We start from the raw sequence: 16790 nt of genomic DNA, 5'->3' as shown, positions 1-16790 counted from the left end.
ATGTGTGCTTTCTGAAAACACAGAATCTAACCCTTAAGGTGTGGGATAATTTATGTGGGAAGATTTATGAGGAAATATTCAGTTATTACTTTTCATCTCCTTGATGGTTCATCTTTCAGGACAAGTTACAACATTCCTACATGACAATATTCCTACATGCTGTTGTGAGGAGGAAGCAGCAATGCTGCCGTGACTGTGTAAGTCTTTGCAGAAGGACAGAGCAATAAATCAGGTCAGGCTGGAGGTCACTCTCCTCTCAGCATGCAGAGATAAAGCAGAAGTGCTGTGTGGAAGGCGTGGGCTTCATGAAGAACTCGACAGAGGAAAGATGAGAGAAGCAGGAGACTGGAGAGGAGGAGGAGAATTGTCAGGATGCATTCCACTCCACTTGTGGGGTGGGCAGCTTGGGGGAACGCAGATAAGAGGATAGAGCCCTATAAAGCAGCATCCAATGAAAGGTGAGAAGAGAAATGGATTTTGGAGGGGGGCGGGCTCATATTTTGAGCAAATAAGAAAGGAACAAGAAAAGGTTATTGGAGTCAAGATCTGGTATAACAAGTTCAAGTGGTGACCCTATAGCAGGATATTTGAGGAAACAGTGGATGAGGCCAGCAACAAAAATGGAGTCTGGGTTCTTACAGCAATGGCCCCACTCGGTACACCTGGAGTAACAGTACTTTGGTGCTCTGAGGATCCTCTGGGGATGGATGAATATAACAAGTATGGTTACAGTTATTATTTGCCTAATGGCCACCTCTCTATCCAGAAATATGAACTAAGCATATCCAACAAAACCACAATATTTCTCTCTCTCTCCTGCGATTGACTAGATCATGCTTGTCTTCTATTATGGGAAATCTCGGCTACTTTTCCTTCCGTTTTCTGCAAGAACCGGATACTGCATACCTAGATTTTACACACACACACACACACACACACACACACACACACACACACAGATGTGTGTTAATTTTTAAAATTGCCAGAATACTCTTTCAAAGCAGCACCTGAAAGCGAAGGAGAAAACCAGAAGGGAGCATACTAAGGAAACATAGGGAAATGGCAATCTAGCAAAAAAAAAAAAAATAAATAAAAAATAAGGGCATTCAAGGACAAAGGGAGCCAAACATGTCAATCATAGGTTGCTTCGGTGCCAAAAAAATTAAAATAGCCTTTTCTGTATTAGGAACAGTTATCAAATCAAACAGTCTGAAATGTTCAAGGTTCCCCTTTGCCCCCATTTTACTGGGCACACTGCTGTTCTTGCCTACAGGTGAAAACTCACAAATTGCATAAAATACAGTTCCATATGAACAACTCTCACACTCACAATGCCTTCTATTGGAGCGTCATTGTATTTTCTTATACAGTAATGTTATTTCCGGGGGGGGGGGGATGAATTGCCCATTAATATAGAAATGAAAATACGCAAGTATCCATGGCTACTGTTGTGATCCCAGCAACATCATTTGTACAGCTGTGAATATTTGCTATATTGCCAATTACGGCACAGCCACAGCACTAGGGAAATGACTAGCAAACACTGGTGCCTTATTTGGAAGGGGGTATTTTCCAAAGTAAAAGCAAACTTTTATTTTTGACTTTGCGACCTTTGCAATTTCACTTATTTTTTTTCCTCCCAGCAGATGACCACTGAGAAGCATTTGCAGTTTTTTCTTTCAGGGCAATCAGATACAAATGACTGACAGAGATGTGTCCAGTAATGACAGATTGTATAGATCAGGCATCCACAAACTCGGCCCTCCAGATGTTTTTGGACTACAATTCCCAACATCCCTGATTGCTGTTCCTGTTAGCTAGGGATGATGGGAGTTATAGTCCCAAAACATCTGGAGGGCCAAGTTTGGGGGTGCCTGGTATAGATCAAAAGAACAGTCTAATATGTGTGATTTCTTCAAGATTTATGTTATTTATATCAACATTTCTAATTTCTTGCTCAGTAATTCTGAAATCCAAGTGAAGTGGAACTTTGGTTTAACCACAACAGAGCATTTGCAAGAAGATGATGAAACTACGCTGGGAAACCAGAAGACAGAGTATGTCTTCCTGAGGCTCATTCCCAATTTGCAAACCATGGTTTGGAGGAGGCAGCTAATGCAATGCCTGTGCTGTATCACAATGGGATGCAGTCCTCATTTCTTTACAACAAAGGAAGAGGGTTATTTTGAGGCAGAAGGCTGGAGACTATAGATCTATACTGGGATTAATGCATATCTTCTCCCATGTTAATCTGCCGTTGTTTACCAAGTCTTGGTCTCATATGCTATGTACTTAGGATGTAGCCACATGGAGTATATCATCATCATGCTATCAATAAATAATGCTGATTACTGCTTCTAGGCAGTTGGGATCCAAATAATTACTTTAGGTTGCTTAAGGACTTGGGCATATGGACTGTGGTTTCTGACTTGTTTTCTTTTAACAGCAAATGCTCATATGCCATATTAAGAATATATTTTGGAAATCTGCCCATTTTCAAAAGTGTGTTGCCATGTGGTACTGGGGTGAGAGGACAGTTGCTGTTCAAGAAATGGAATTAGTTGTGAGTTGTTCGGATCCTTGCCATTGCATTTCTCTCTGATAGCATGAATGCACGAACAAGTATTTCAGGCATATACTAATGCAACTATCTAGCAATCAGATAACCGAGAACAAATTAGATTCAGTCAAAGCCTCAGATATAATATGTACTAAACATATTATCATAATAGTTTTGTTTTTTAATGGCTTTATAGTTGGTGAAACATTCATACTCCCTTTAAGTTCAGAATATGCAGGAAAATGAGAGAAATTTCTTTGAGAAATCAGTTACTCTCTGTGACAATTTTAATAGGAAACTTAATGAAACTGCAAGAATGTATGCCTAGTTGGGCTAAGTGAAATGTCAGACCTTCATTATATAATCTGAAATATTTCTCTGTTCCTTTGTAAGCTTTCTACCCAGTAACGTAAAGCACATATACTTGCCAACCTGGGCTCCTTTGTGAGGAAGGGCAGGATATAAATTTAATAAATAAAATTAAAGCTTGCCAGTCTACTGCTATTGTCACCTCCTCCTTTCAGTATGTTGTTTCCTCTTGTTTTATATTTTCCTGAAATTGACTAGATTTCATATATTACAAAAGACACTTAATGAAGTTAGCACAGTTGTTTGCTGCCTTGCTTCTGCTATACAAAGACACGTTTCTTAGTTTTAAATGCTTTTCCTTCTACCAAGATGCCATAACAGTCACATAGGTTGTAGATCTTTGGTGCCAGAACTTCCCCAGAACTCCAGTAGTCTATAAAAACAAGTACCAAAGCAGCACAAGCTTGTGTCCAAGATGCCTGATAATTTTTACCATGTTGAGACACACTTTTGAATAGCTCAATTTACAATGAAGCCACTTATCCCACGTAGCTGAGGCTTTATCAGTCTGCTCTCCTGCCAACAGTGCTTTCTTCCCTCCTCTAGTGAAAGTTATTGTCTAACCTGATTCGTATTTCTGATTATCACCAAGAAAAAAGACCAACATTGTGATTGAGGAAGTCCAGTTTTCTTCCTGGCATAAATTTCAACAACGAATCCTACATTATGTATTTTTTCTCAAAAGTATTATAGCTATACATACTCATCTCTCTCATATAAATACCTCATAATAATTCAAAAGATACTACAAAAAATGTGTTTGGATAAGATATAGTAGATCTGGACTCAAAGCAAATTTCAAGAGAACTTCAAGAGAGCACAAACTTACAAACATTTCTGTAGGAAGTTCAGGTACCAATGCAATACATATCTTAGTCAACGCTACATAAGGGAGGGCTCATATTGCCACCATGTCCCTTTTTTACTTATTAGTTTCACAAGAAATATATGTTAAGAGTACAATGCAGTATCCCACATTTGTATTAAGACTTTAGCATTGGTATGCCATGAACCACCCAGTCAGTAGTTCCTCCAATCTTGTAGAGCAAGCAATCTTCTGAGGCCTTGGCTTTCAACCAATTGTCATAGTGAACATCCCAATTCATGAAAAAAATTGCCCACACCTACCCAACTGCAAATGAAGCAAACATTAGCACCTGGCACCATTCATTGTAGTCTACTTCATGGGAGCAAGCTGTTTCAAGAAAGAAGGAAAGGTAAAGATCACACCAGGAGAACAGCATTATTTAATGTTTGAAGAAGTTGTGGAAGTAAGTCTTATGAAAAGTAGGCATCTGCAAGGTGCTGTGGCCACTTGCACTCTTTGCCTCCCAGTTGAGGCATACAAGAGTTGAGTGAATATAGGCAACAATTTACCAAGGAATGACTTGCCATGTGCATGGATCTACTTAGTAAGCCAGGAGGTAGAGAAGGTAAGAGAACATGTTCACAATTTCATTCTGCCTGACCTCTGAAGACAGCCCATTGTCACTTTCAAACATCTACCATGAGCACATGGCAGGACAGAGTCTCAACAAAGATGTGCTCCCCCAAGCCCACATTTCCAGCATGTTCACATTCCTGTCTCAGTGAGGTCTATGCTGGCTTGGTCATGTCCACAGAATGGAAGATGGCAGGATCCCCAAGGACATGCTCTACGGGGAGCTGGCATCATGCATCAGGCCAGTTGGCAGGCAAGCTCTGTGTTACAAAGGTGTCTGTAAACATAACATGAAGGCAGGCAACATTAAACTTGCCCTGTGGGAATCCCTTGCAGACGACCGCAACGCCTGGAGACAATCAGTCAGGTCATCTATCCACAGCAGTGACCAAAGGAGGAATGACTGCTGGGAGGAGCGCAAAAAGAAGAAACGCCATGGTGCACCTACACCAGCACAACCAGACACCTACATCTGCCCCAGTTGCAACAAAACATGTAGCTCCTATATCGGTCTCTACAGCCACAGCAGGCACTGCAACTCTCCAACAGTTTGAGTTCATCCCTGAAGGCACACTCTTCTATTGAGACAGATGGATGCCAACAACCACATCAGCACTATAGCAATATCTCAACAGTCTTTATTATTTGAATGCAATACTTTTTGCAGAAATGATGCTCATTTTCTTAAGTAGAAAGAAAGATTTGCTGCTAACCTACAAAAACGTAAGTTGATTTCATTATTACCCATACATGATTTTCTTTCTTTTTGTACTCTGTTACAGACAGAAGCCTTTTTTTGCAGGGGGGGGGGGACACTGGACAGTAAGTCCACAAAGCTCTTGCATATGTCTTCAATTGAAGGAAATGTTGCCTGCCAAACTTAAACCAAGTTGATCATAGGTTTGTTTGGTGTGTTGTTGTTTTTTTAAAAAACCCCAACCTTAACACTACCACCAAGAATATTCTAAAAGCAAGTGAAGGAATCCAGTTGCTATGGAAGCAAATTAAACAAATAAATGAGCTACCATGAAATGCTAATATATAAATACATATTGTGGTCTGATTAAGTCATTTTTGCCACATTTGTTAATTGTAAATAGGCAGGTTTTAGCTTACTAAGCAGGATTCAATGTGCAATGGAGAACATTACTTTTTTTAGTAAAAAAAAACTTTGTAAATTGATCTGAATGCTTACCAAGGAAGGAATCTGAAGGTAACGCTATGCTATTTGCTACATGTGCAAAGGATAGTTGACAAGGAACTGGTTTGCTAAAGGAGGATAAGGAAACTGCATAGAAGCCTAATGATTTATTTGCATCTGTCTTCACAGTGGAGGATGTAGAGTACATCCCTGTGCCTTAACTATTTCAGGAAAGGAGTCTGAGGAACTAAGGAAAATAGTGGTAACAAGAGTCTAACTCTTTTGCCTTACTGACAAATGGGCAAACCACCAGGTTCAAATGGCATCCATCTAAGAGTCATCAAAGAACTCAAATTTGAAATTGTTGATCTTCTACCCAAAATATGTAACTTGTCCCTAATGTCAGTAGCCATCAGAGGACTGGAAAGTGGCCAATGTAACACCAGTTTGTTTGTTTTTAAATAAAAGGGATCCAGGAAATTATAGGTAGGTTAGCTTAACATCTGTTCTGGGAAAACTGATGGAAAGCATTAGTAAAGATAGAATTTAAAAGCATTTAGAAAAACAAGTCTTGGTGAAGTAGAGGCAGCATGGGTTCTGCAGACATACGTATGATCTATCTAACCTCTTAGATGTATCAACAGGTATCTATGCAACCTGGGTAAATGGGAAATACAACTCAATGTAAGTAAGTGTGAAGTAATATACACTCATCTCTTCTTGACCACTTCAATACGGACCTTCAAAAGTGCACTGCTGTATATAAGCTATGATACGCCAGAATGTAAAGAGGTTAATTTAATCAGAAATGGCCACATTGCTATTATTATTATTTTTAATTAAATTTGTATACTGTCCTTCATCTGTAGATCTCAAGCAGTTCACAGCATAAAAATACAAGATAAAAGCACATTATCATTTAACCCCTATATACTGTGTGTCTTTATATATACGCATATCTATCTCTCTGTTTTTCTTAAAGAAATCAGCCCTGAGTGCTCACTGGAAGGACAGATCCTGAAGCTGAGGCTCCAATACTTTGGCCACCTCATGAGAAGAGAAGACTCCCTGGAAAAGACCCTGATGTTGTGAAAGATGGAGGGCACAAGAAGAAGGCGACGACAGAGGATGAGATGGCTGGACAGTGTTCTCGAAGCTATCAGCATGAGTTTGACCAAACTGCGGGAGGCAGTGGAAGACAGGAGTGCCTGGCGTGCTCTGGTCCATGGGGTCACGAAGAGTCGGACACGACTAAACAACTAAACAACAACAACATCTCTCTGTGTGTACAGAGTGTTATTTATCTACCTTTTCTATATCACTGTTACTATTTCCCCTTAATATGCAGTATCAGAAAATTAAAGCAGAAATTTTAGTACAACTGTGGCAGATTCTTACTTAGCACATGTCATTTAACTGTCAAAGTCCCAGATATAATATCCTGTGTTGGAAAGTGCCCTGCGATTACGGTACTATGTTTGTTTGTTTTATTAACCTAATTTATAGCTCAAACAACATAGCAACATGCTGTGGTGGGTGGGGATGGGGAATCTACAGAATGAATTCCATTAATTCTGATCACATGTTCTGAAGATAAAATTTATTTAAAATTAGTTGGTTTTTCAAACACAGGCACAAATATGACCAAGAACCTGATTCTGTGATAGACGCTTTGGAAGCTGATCCAGTAGCCTATGCCAAAGCAGCAAGAGCAATATGTACATATACTTTTAACTATGGGATTTTAGAAACAAACTTGTGGAGCTGCAGGTGGTGATGGGGTTTGGTCGTAAGGTTACATCCTGAAAATAGGTTATGTTGAAATCGGCTGGATTTCTTTCTAAGTAAACTGTTTAGGACCAGCACATAAGCTTGAAAGCTTCTTGGAGCTCAGCCAACACAGCACTCTAAACCTGCATTTGTTTTAAATTAACCAAGAAATTCACGTATTTTAAAAGGACAAATATTCAGAAAACCATTAAGGAAACTCGGCCTGTTCCTCCCAGCCATTTTGTTCTTTAATACTATCACCCTCCTTAGCTCTTTCCTTGAAAACATTCCTCTGTTTTTGATCTGTAATTAAAGCAAGGATAACAAATAACTGATGAATTGCAAATAAGCATGAAGATGGCAGAATTATACAAACCAAGGACTTGAGTTTCACGGTTAATGGATGGGTGGATGGTATGTCAACAGTTGAGCCACATGAGTATAAACAGTAAAGATGACTGTTGGGTTCATGCCCCTCAGGCCAGAAAGTTGCATTGAAGGCAGAGAGAGGAAAATTTTCAGTGGCATCCATGGCATAAATCCTATTCAATTGGTAGAATTACTGTAACATAGTAGCCAAGGCACTCAGCTGCAAGTTAGGAAGCCCTCGATACTAACCCCCCATGACTGCCAGTTACCGAGAGGAAGAGGGAGTTCAGTGTGGTGAGGATGCAGTGGCAAAGCCAATCTGCCTACCCCATGCCACCAACCGTTACTGCTAACTCCACTTACTGGCAGTAAGACCCATTGAATTTGACAAGACTTACTTCTGAAGAGATTTGGTTAGGGCTTGTACTATAAGTAGTTGTAGGGAAGATACTATCTCTTAGCTTTGGTTGCTTATCTGTAATGTACTTAATGCTGTTCTTCTTTACAGAGTTGTTGTAAGGATAAGGTAAATCTGTCACTAGTGACAGTAGAAATTAAATCCTCAAGCTACCGTACTCATTTTTGAATGATTCCTAAAATGGTTTATTGTGAACTACCTGAACCTATTAAGGTCAGTCCCTAAATTGCTCAGAACAATCACCCTAGCTGTTATTGAACCCAGCAAGTCAGCTAATTTACAGGTAACATTATTCCCTTATTTTTCATCTGTGTTTTTACCTCAAAAGCTTATGCCAAAATGATGGCTCTGTTCCTCTGTAAAGTGTTAATATGGCCCCATGCTAAAAATAAGAGATTTCTCTCTATTACAAAGAAAAGAAAAGGAAAAAAGCCTTCATCATCTCATCCCAGATGTGATGCTATGATAGACAAAGCATCAGACTGAATTAGAATTATCAATGAAGATAATGAGATAGCTAACACATCAGAAGCCATTAGGCAGTGAAGTGGTGAAAACCCCCAACAGCCAAATGTTTCTATAGTCATAGGAACACTTGGATAAACAGAAACTGACAGGACTTAACCATTTGTTTTTTAAAAGGGCTTTTAATGAGGCCTGCTGCAATGTTAGGAGTTGGAAATAAAACAACATGCCAACCTACACTTCAAGAAGTGTGTACGAACGATGTGATGTGACATCAAGTGTGCCAGGCACATTAGTGCCCCTCCCCAATTCTTTTTTAATTGAGACAGTTTTTTCCTACTTTCCCTTTGGCTGCTTTTTTGTGGAGGGTATACTGCTTTGTTTGCCTGTGTTTTATGTGGAGGGAGCATGTAGATATGTTTTTCCAGTTTTGGGAGGTTGGGGTGGAGCTTATGAGCATCACCAGCTTTCCGTCAGAAAACTGGGTATTTTGCAGTGTCTGTGATTTCCAGTTGTGTTCCCAAGGTCCAAAGGGTTGGGGACCCCAATCTAGAGCATTTCTGGTGGGGGAGGTCGGTAGAAGGTGATTTTCCCATCCCCATCTCCCACTGGCAGCCCCCAATCCCTCCAAAACACCTCTTCCGTTGGTTGGGACATCTTCCTGCATGAGATGGGCTGTGGGGAAAGAGATAATCACTGAAAACTAGGAGCGCTTTTTGGGTGACTCAGGGGGCCACCAGGGAGAGACTGTCAGGGGTGGGCACTTCTCTGTACAGAAGTATTTGTTTGTATGAAAGCATAACACAGCAAAAGCCGTATTTTAAATTTTATCTACCATGTGTTCTAATATTCTTTGACTACAGACAACTAGAAGATAGCACCTGTTCCTCAGAATATAGCGCAATAGTGTTGAAAAATACCCTGGGTCACACACTTAGCCCTGCACACGAAGTCACACTTCTCCTCCTGTCCCCACAATTGCAGTTATTAATTTCAGCAAGATGGGCGTCTTCTCCATGTGTGTAAGCTTCCTGTGCATTTTATAGAACTGATTGGTCAAGGGGCAGGGTAAACATGCAGCTTAGAGCCACCTCTCAACATACGGTACTTATCTTCTACATGAACACCACTCAAATCTTTGGTAAAAAAGATACCTTATTAATATTGTGTCATATACACAGCACAAGAACTTGTACAGTTAAGTTTAAATTAGATGAGGGTTGATCCTCCAGCTGTTAAAGAAAACCTTTTCTTTCTTTCTTTTTTAAAAAAATCCTCTCTATAAACATCTTTGAGTATTTTTCATCATGCACATTTCAGCATATACGATCTCAACAAGGAAATAAACCAATTAACAATGTTCTTTAAAAGCAAGGGAAGTGTTCTGGTCATTCTACTCACCATTCCATGATTCAGCCACGGCGGTATAAAATTATCAAGGAGCTTTGGGTAAACTAGTTCTCTGTCATAGATGTAGATGCTCCAAAACATTGATACGACAAACTGGAGCAAGGAGGGAAACAGAAAGAAAGAAAGAAAATGTTTGTTCTTTGTTAAAGAAAGGCAAAGTACTGTATTAACATTTAACACTTCCTTTTAATTGTGTAAAAATAAATACTGCTGTTGTTCTTTTAATTGATTTAAATGCACAGTATATATCTGGCATAGCCCAATGCTGTGTCATTGGGGATAATCTCTCTGCCTATTCTCCAGATAGCAGTCTTGTGGTCAGAAGTGAATTTTGCCACATAAAGCAGTCTATCCACACATGCTATCCTGAGACATTACATAGAAACTCTGGAAATAAGCATAATATTAAAACATGGGAAATTTTTTTCTTCTCTTTCAAAATTTCCACATTTTTTAAATACCGGTAAGTGAAACTTTATACAAGATTTCTTTTTTAACTACTCTTTAATTTAAAAAAGCATTAAGTTCTTGATTTGTCATCCAACAATTTGGTCATTTCATATTCCAAAAGCATGTACATCTTCTGTTCTACTTTTTATATTTAGGTTATAAAACACATATTTTGATATACAAGCCTCTGAGCTAGTAACAATCACACACAATTTTTGTGAAGTCAATAATGGTGACGCATGCGAAGGAGTTCATTTCGAAGTAGAGGGAGCTAGTAAGTATTGTCCTGATTCAAAACAAGAACAACTCAAACACCCTGCCCATCATTTATGGACACAGTGAGAACTGTAATCAAGTCATGTCAATGGAAATATGTTCCATTTTGCTAAAGTCAAATGCGTGCCAGCTGGCTTTATTGAGCAAGAAACAATGAATTATTATTGTTTATTAAATTTATAATAAATTTAAAGATCACAGGCCAGTTCACAAGGACATGGATAATCTGAATGTTTAAGAGAAATTATGTGGATTGCTGACGGGAGCTTCAGGTCGAGAACATGTGACACCATTGTGAAAACATCTGCACTGGCTGCCCATCTACTCTGAGCCAAGGTTCAAGGTTCTTGTATTAATCTACAAAGCCCTTAACAACTTAGGTCCAGGGTACCTCAGAGATCGTCTGAACCCTTATATCCCAGCTTGATCACTGAGATCATCTGCAGCAGTGTCTCTGATCGTTTCCCCAAGTTGGTGAGGCTCATTTGACAACAATCAGAAACTGAGCCTTTAGTGTCATTGGCTCACTCCTGCGGAATACAACGCGGGTACTGTTGCAGTCTAAACCACTGAGCCTCTTGGGCTTGCTGATCAGAAGGTCAATGGTTCGAATCCCCGCGACGGGGTGAGCTTCCGTTGCTCTGTCCCAGCTCCTGCCAACCTAGCAGTTCAAAAGAATGCCAGTGCAAGTAGATAAATAGGTACCACTCCAGCGGGAAGATAAATGCCATTTCCGTGCACTGCTCTGGTTCGCCAGAAGCAGTTTAGTCATGCTGGCCACATGACCCAGAAAGCTGTCTGTGGACAAACACCGACTCCCTCGGCCTGAAAGCGAGATGAGAGCCACAACTCCATAGTTGCCTTTGACTGGACTTAACCGTCCAGGGGTCCTTTACCTTTACACATCTGATTACTGATCTTTGTTTTTAACTTTGTTGTTTTAAACTTGTTATGCCCGAGCTTTCCAAACTGTGTGTCACTACATGTTAGTGTGTTGGCTGCAGTGTGTAGGTATGTTGTGTAAATGCTCTCCACACTCTTCCTAAGGCTGGAAAGGGGCTAGTTTAACCTCCGGTTTGCTGGTAAAACTGAATTACAGTTTCATGAAATGATGCATGTCTAAAAAGGGTGTCACCAACATGAAAAGTTTGGAAAGCTCTGTGTTATGCTTTTATTGTATGGCTTTATGTTATTTTTACTGTTGTAAACCGCTTTGATACACTGCTGTGATAGAGCCGTACATAAATAAATAAATAAATAAATAAATAAATAAGTAAGTAAGTAAGTTTATTGTGCTCCCATATTTCCTATATTTCAAATGCACAGAGAATTGCTGTCATAGTTTGGAAGGAATAAGTGTTGAAAGTGTTGTGAATATGAACTAAATAGCCTACAGTGGAGGTTCATTTGCCTGAGCTTTTGACGTGAACATCTGTTGTGACCTTTTCATTCACCCGAAAACGGAACTTTTGCTTAGGAAAACAGATCTTCTCTTAGCCATACAAGAATTTGGGAGCTGTTCTCTCACTGCTATACTAGAAAGCTGCTCTCTCAATGCATAGCGCCCTAGCTTCAAATATATTTGTCCATCTGTTAGGATGAGTACCGATGCCTGCTCAAGCTAACTTAAGATTTGTGCCAGGAAAAAGAAGTTATGATAGACCACATGCAAGGAACTGTAAGTAAAAATGCTCTGCAAGAAGTAGCTCCCTTTCTTGTGCCAATACTGGGGTTGGCACACATCCCCCCCCCCTTTTGATGCAGTTGACATGCAACTGACTTGAAAGGCAGGACAACGGAGAAAATGATACAAATCCCCCATTTTTCTAAGACGACGTATTGTACTGCAAGGGGTTAGGGTGACCTTGTGAAACACAACTGGCATATGAAACATATGCATCATGAAATGAACTTTCAGGGCTACATTAAAGAAACAAAAACAGGCCTGATATTAATGAATTAAAGTGAGTTGAGCTGAATCATAACTGAGTGAGTCCAACAGAGTTGGCGAGCACATGAAGTATCTTGTGAAGCAACGAAAACTTATACTTTGCCAGTGAGGTAAAAGTGAAAAAAAGAGAGCAGAAGATAGGAAGTTCCATCTGTCTCCTAACCAAAGTCAGCCTATGGATGGAAATGGTTCAGCAAAACTGGCTGCAACCATCTGGTGTTCCAGGTGGCCAGATTTGTTTAACGAAAGTCCAAAACACAGGTATGCCTGGGCTACGAAAAGGATGCATAAAAGAACAATTCTAATTTTAGTCAGTTTCCACTCCAGAAAATACAGGCATGTAGCTATCATACGAATCAATTTTATTTTCTTTACAAATGCACATACAACAATGGGTAGGTTTCTCTCTAACCAGGCCTTTGGCTAATTAACATTCTGTGGCCTTTTAAATGAGTCTTTGTTTTATTATGCATTTTGTGTTCTTATTTTGTATTTTTATGTTGTGAACCAGCCTCTGACCTTTGGATGGAGGGCATTTATTTGTTTGTTTTGAGCCTTTGGATCCTGTACTCCATATTTCAGAGAGATCAGATTGGATTTTACAATTCAAATCTCTTAGAAAATTAGAACACCCCTACAAACCATCATGCTCCTCTAAAAATCCTGTGAAACCAGCCCAGAAAATAGCTGATAATGCTTTGAGAACTAATTAGTGCAGTAACTCTGAAGCTAATCAGAATCATAAAACAGTGCCTGACACATGTATCCAATCAATTGTTGAACACAGGAAAAAAAGACAAAACAGAGAATATGTGTTCCATGAGAACCCTGCTTGGCTCCCTCTTGTGCAGCCTTTAAGCAGAAAATGTTTTTTCTAAATCCCACCAAGTTTTCTATTGATTTCAATGCTGGCCCTCTATATATGATTTTATCTGGTGCTGCTTTTATTATGTGTTTGTTCAGTTCTTTAGTTTAAACATTTATATTGTAAACTGCATTGTAAGAGCATGTCTTTATTAGAAATAAAATAAATGCAGAATACTGTTTTTCATCAGTGGCACCAATTAGATTCCATGGCTTTATTTGCAGGATGTAGCAAAGCTCTTCATTGTGAGACAAAGGCTTACATTATCATGCCCAATGCGTGGAAATGCTGCCTTGTGAACGTGCATAATGCATGAGGTTGTGACATTACTGTCAAGTCATGCAAAATTAAAATGTGATTTTCTACATCTCCTGTGAGTTTCTGCATCTCCTGCAAATACATCCAGCAATCAGGCAAAGTTGCAATAAAGTTAAATAGTTCTACAACCAGGGCCTTCAGTTCCTTCAGCTTCTAAACAAAACTTGTGAATGATTTGTATAGCTAGAACCAGCTAGCTTGTAATATCCAGTCTCGCTTCCCAGCAGCATGGACAACGTGATGAATAATACGAATAATGCGAACAAAACAATGTCCCTCTTCCATGGTGAAGAAATATTTCCATTTCCCTATTCTACTTTAAAGCTTCAGAAAGCAACATGACAAGGTGTCATCTGACTAAGAATTTGAAATCAGGAAACAAACTAGTGATTCAAAAAGAGGGAAGGGTTCTTCTTAATAACAACAGACATTAGTGCAAAAGTGGTTGAACAAGATGTAGCTGCAGTTTGTCATTCTATAAATGTTGATCTTTTAAAAAAGCTCCATTAGAAAGAACAGAATTCAGTGTTGTTGTTTTAAAGAACATAATAGCAGTCATGTGGAATGGCCCACCCGGCATCCTGTTCTCACTGTGGCCGACCAGATGCCTGCGAGAAACCTGCAAGCAAGGACCTAGGCAAAAGAGCACGCTGCCCTCCTGCAGTCTCCAGACACTGGTATTCAGAAGCACTCCTGCCTCCATGGAGCCAGAGCATAGCTACGCCACCACGACTCCACAAATATGTCTAATCCTCTTTGAAAGCCATCCAAGTTAGTGGCCATCATTGCCTCCCGTGGGAGTAAGAACCATACCCATGTGTTGCTTCAAGTACTTTCTTTTATCTCTCCTGAATCTTTCAGCATTCAGCTTGAGTTCTAGTGTTAACGAGGAGAAAAACTTTTCGCTATCCACTTTTCCCGTGCCATGTATAATTTTATAAACTTCTATTGTATCAACTCTTACTCTAAGCTCAAATGCTGCGACCTTTCCTCATAGGGGAGTTGCTCCATTCCACTGATCATTTTAGTTGCCATTTTCTGGACCTTTTCCTACTCTTTTGGAAAGCCTCTCTCTTATTTAGACTGCTATAGTTTCAGTGATCATGTATAAGAGTGCAAGTTTGATTACCCAATGCATTGGGTTGTTTTCCCCCTTACATTTCTGTTTTACCTTATTTTTAACATCATCTGTTATGATGCTGTACTGCTATGAATAAAAAAACAACTAACTGAAATATAATAGTAGAAACTGAAAATAGGTTAAAGGACCAAAAACATATTAGAAACAACTAAATGATGCTTTCCATTCTTTACTACACACTGGCACACTTAGGGCTTCTAGAAATAACAATACAGTAATACAGAAGCCATTATTGCACACAGTATTTGAATTTAATAAATTGTGGAATTTTCTGCTTTACACATTACTGCTGTATGAATTAAGAATAGAAATAACAGAGAAATGTATAGGTTCTGTCCTTGCTTAAGAAGATGAGGAATTGTTGGAATGGGGGCAGTCCTACAGAGTGCTCCAAGATTCTATCTTCTCCATCCAGCGTCACTGTTTAACACCCTCATGGAACTGCTTGGGAGAAGCTGTCCAAAGACTTAAGATTAATGCCATCAGTGTGCAAATAGCTCTTGGCTCTATTTCTTCTTTTCACCACAGTGGGAAGTAGAGAAAACTTTGAATTAATGTCTAGCATTGGTGATGAACTAGATGAGAGTGAATGCACCAAAACTCAATCCAGACAGGACAGAGATATGGGTGGTGGGAGGTTTGATTAATCCGGGAGTTTGGGGCTTTGGGGCTCACCTTTTGAGGCAGGTTTTATAAACTCATGAAGTTCTTCTCCGAAACTGGTTGGGGAGAACTCTGACAGCATCTCAATCTGTGCCTGCTCCTACAGGGTGATTACTGACCTCTATGAGGCATTTCTTGGTATTTCTAAAACATGACAAAATGCTTTATGTGTGGATACCTTTGAAAAAACTGTGCTTTCTGTGATGCGCGTGTGTTCAAACCTGTGGTTGATTTTCTTGTTTTTAACTGTTGTTTTTAATACTGTGTTGCGAGCTACACAAAGTGGTCCTTCGAGGGATGTTTAATAGGCTATAAAGAATAAACAACACAGAGAGAAAGATGAAATTGTGTATAGTCAGAACAACCCAGGAATCCCCCCAGCCAGTGCACCAAGTGGGCCTTGTCCCCCATGCAAGGTGGAGCAACCTTTAAGCTCTCTGCGTTGTTTACTGGGCTCTGGGAGGCTCCCACAAGATCTCGCAGGAGCCTCCTAGAGTCCACATGAGACTTTGTGCAAATTAAATGTGTGCAAGTTGCTAGTCGACTGTATACTATGAGCTATGTGGGGGCTACATGTCTCAAACTGGAAGTTAATTACTTTGCATGGTACTTACAACTCCAATAGGGAAAGCTAAGACAGCCATCATCCAATCACGGAGGGAAATGAGTTTTCTTAGTTGTCTTTCTTGTTCTTGGCTGTCATTTCCTTTAGTAAGGAGGCTGGAAAGGTCTGTCAATACGCAGATCCCGAAAAAGACCGCTTGAATAACCTGCATTAAAAAATTAAAGATATATTAGAGTGCCAATATACACCATCTCTGCTGTAAATAAGACCAATGCAGTTGTTTTTACAGTAGTGATTTTGTTAAGCCATTTTCTAAGATATACATCGAAAATACCAGAGGTTACCCTTGTGTGATGAATCTTCTTACATAGGAAGCCAAGCAGAAAGAAAGCCACAAGGAAAGGGTGTGTGGCAGTAATCAGGCACATCAGAAAAAACCACTAACATGGAAATGAAGAAATAGAAAAGAGGCCATCACAAAGGAATTTTAGAACACAATGCAGACAGTTAAAAAGGGTGTGTGAGAGAGAATTCAAGACAGAATCAGGGCTGGTGGATGAACATGACTATCCTGTTTGCAAAAGGTCTCAAGGGTGTCAGGGCTTGTGGTCTAGAGCA

General features: G+C 39.7%; 1 protein-coding gene across 3 annotated transcripts in view; it reads right to left on the bottom strand.

Annotated features, from left to right (window-relative positions):
* Positions 1 to 16790, bottom strand: part of AIG1 (androgen induced 1) — a 79238-nt gene that overhangs the window by 43209 nt on the left and 19239 nt on the right. For 2 of the 3 annotated variants that reach the window (XM_081186322.1, XM_081186320.1), the window contains exons 2-3: positions 16222 to 16377; positions 9935 to 10036 (exon numbers count right to left, since the gene is read on the bottom strand). In XM_081186322.1, coding sequence (XP_081042448.1) covers positions 9935 to 10036; positions 16222 to 16377 — 258 coding nt within the window. Of the gene's footprint in view, positions 1 to 8820; positions 9209 to 9934; positions 10037 to 16221; positions 16378 to 16790 lie in introns of those variants that run through there. The other variant, XM_081186321.1, reaches the window with a different exon arrangement.

Source organism: Podarcis bocagei (genome assembly GCF_964188305.1).
Source record: "Podarcis bocagei genome assembly, chromosome: 3".
NCBI classification, from domain to species: Eukaryota; Metazoa; Chordata; class Lepidosauria; order Squamata; family Lacertidae; genus Podarcis; species Podarcis bocagei.
This window is presented reverse-complemented; position numbering and strand designations above follow the sequence as displayed.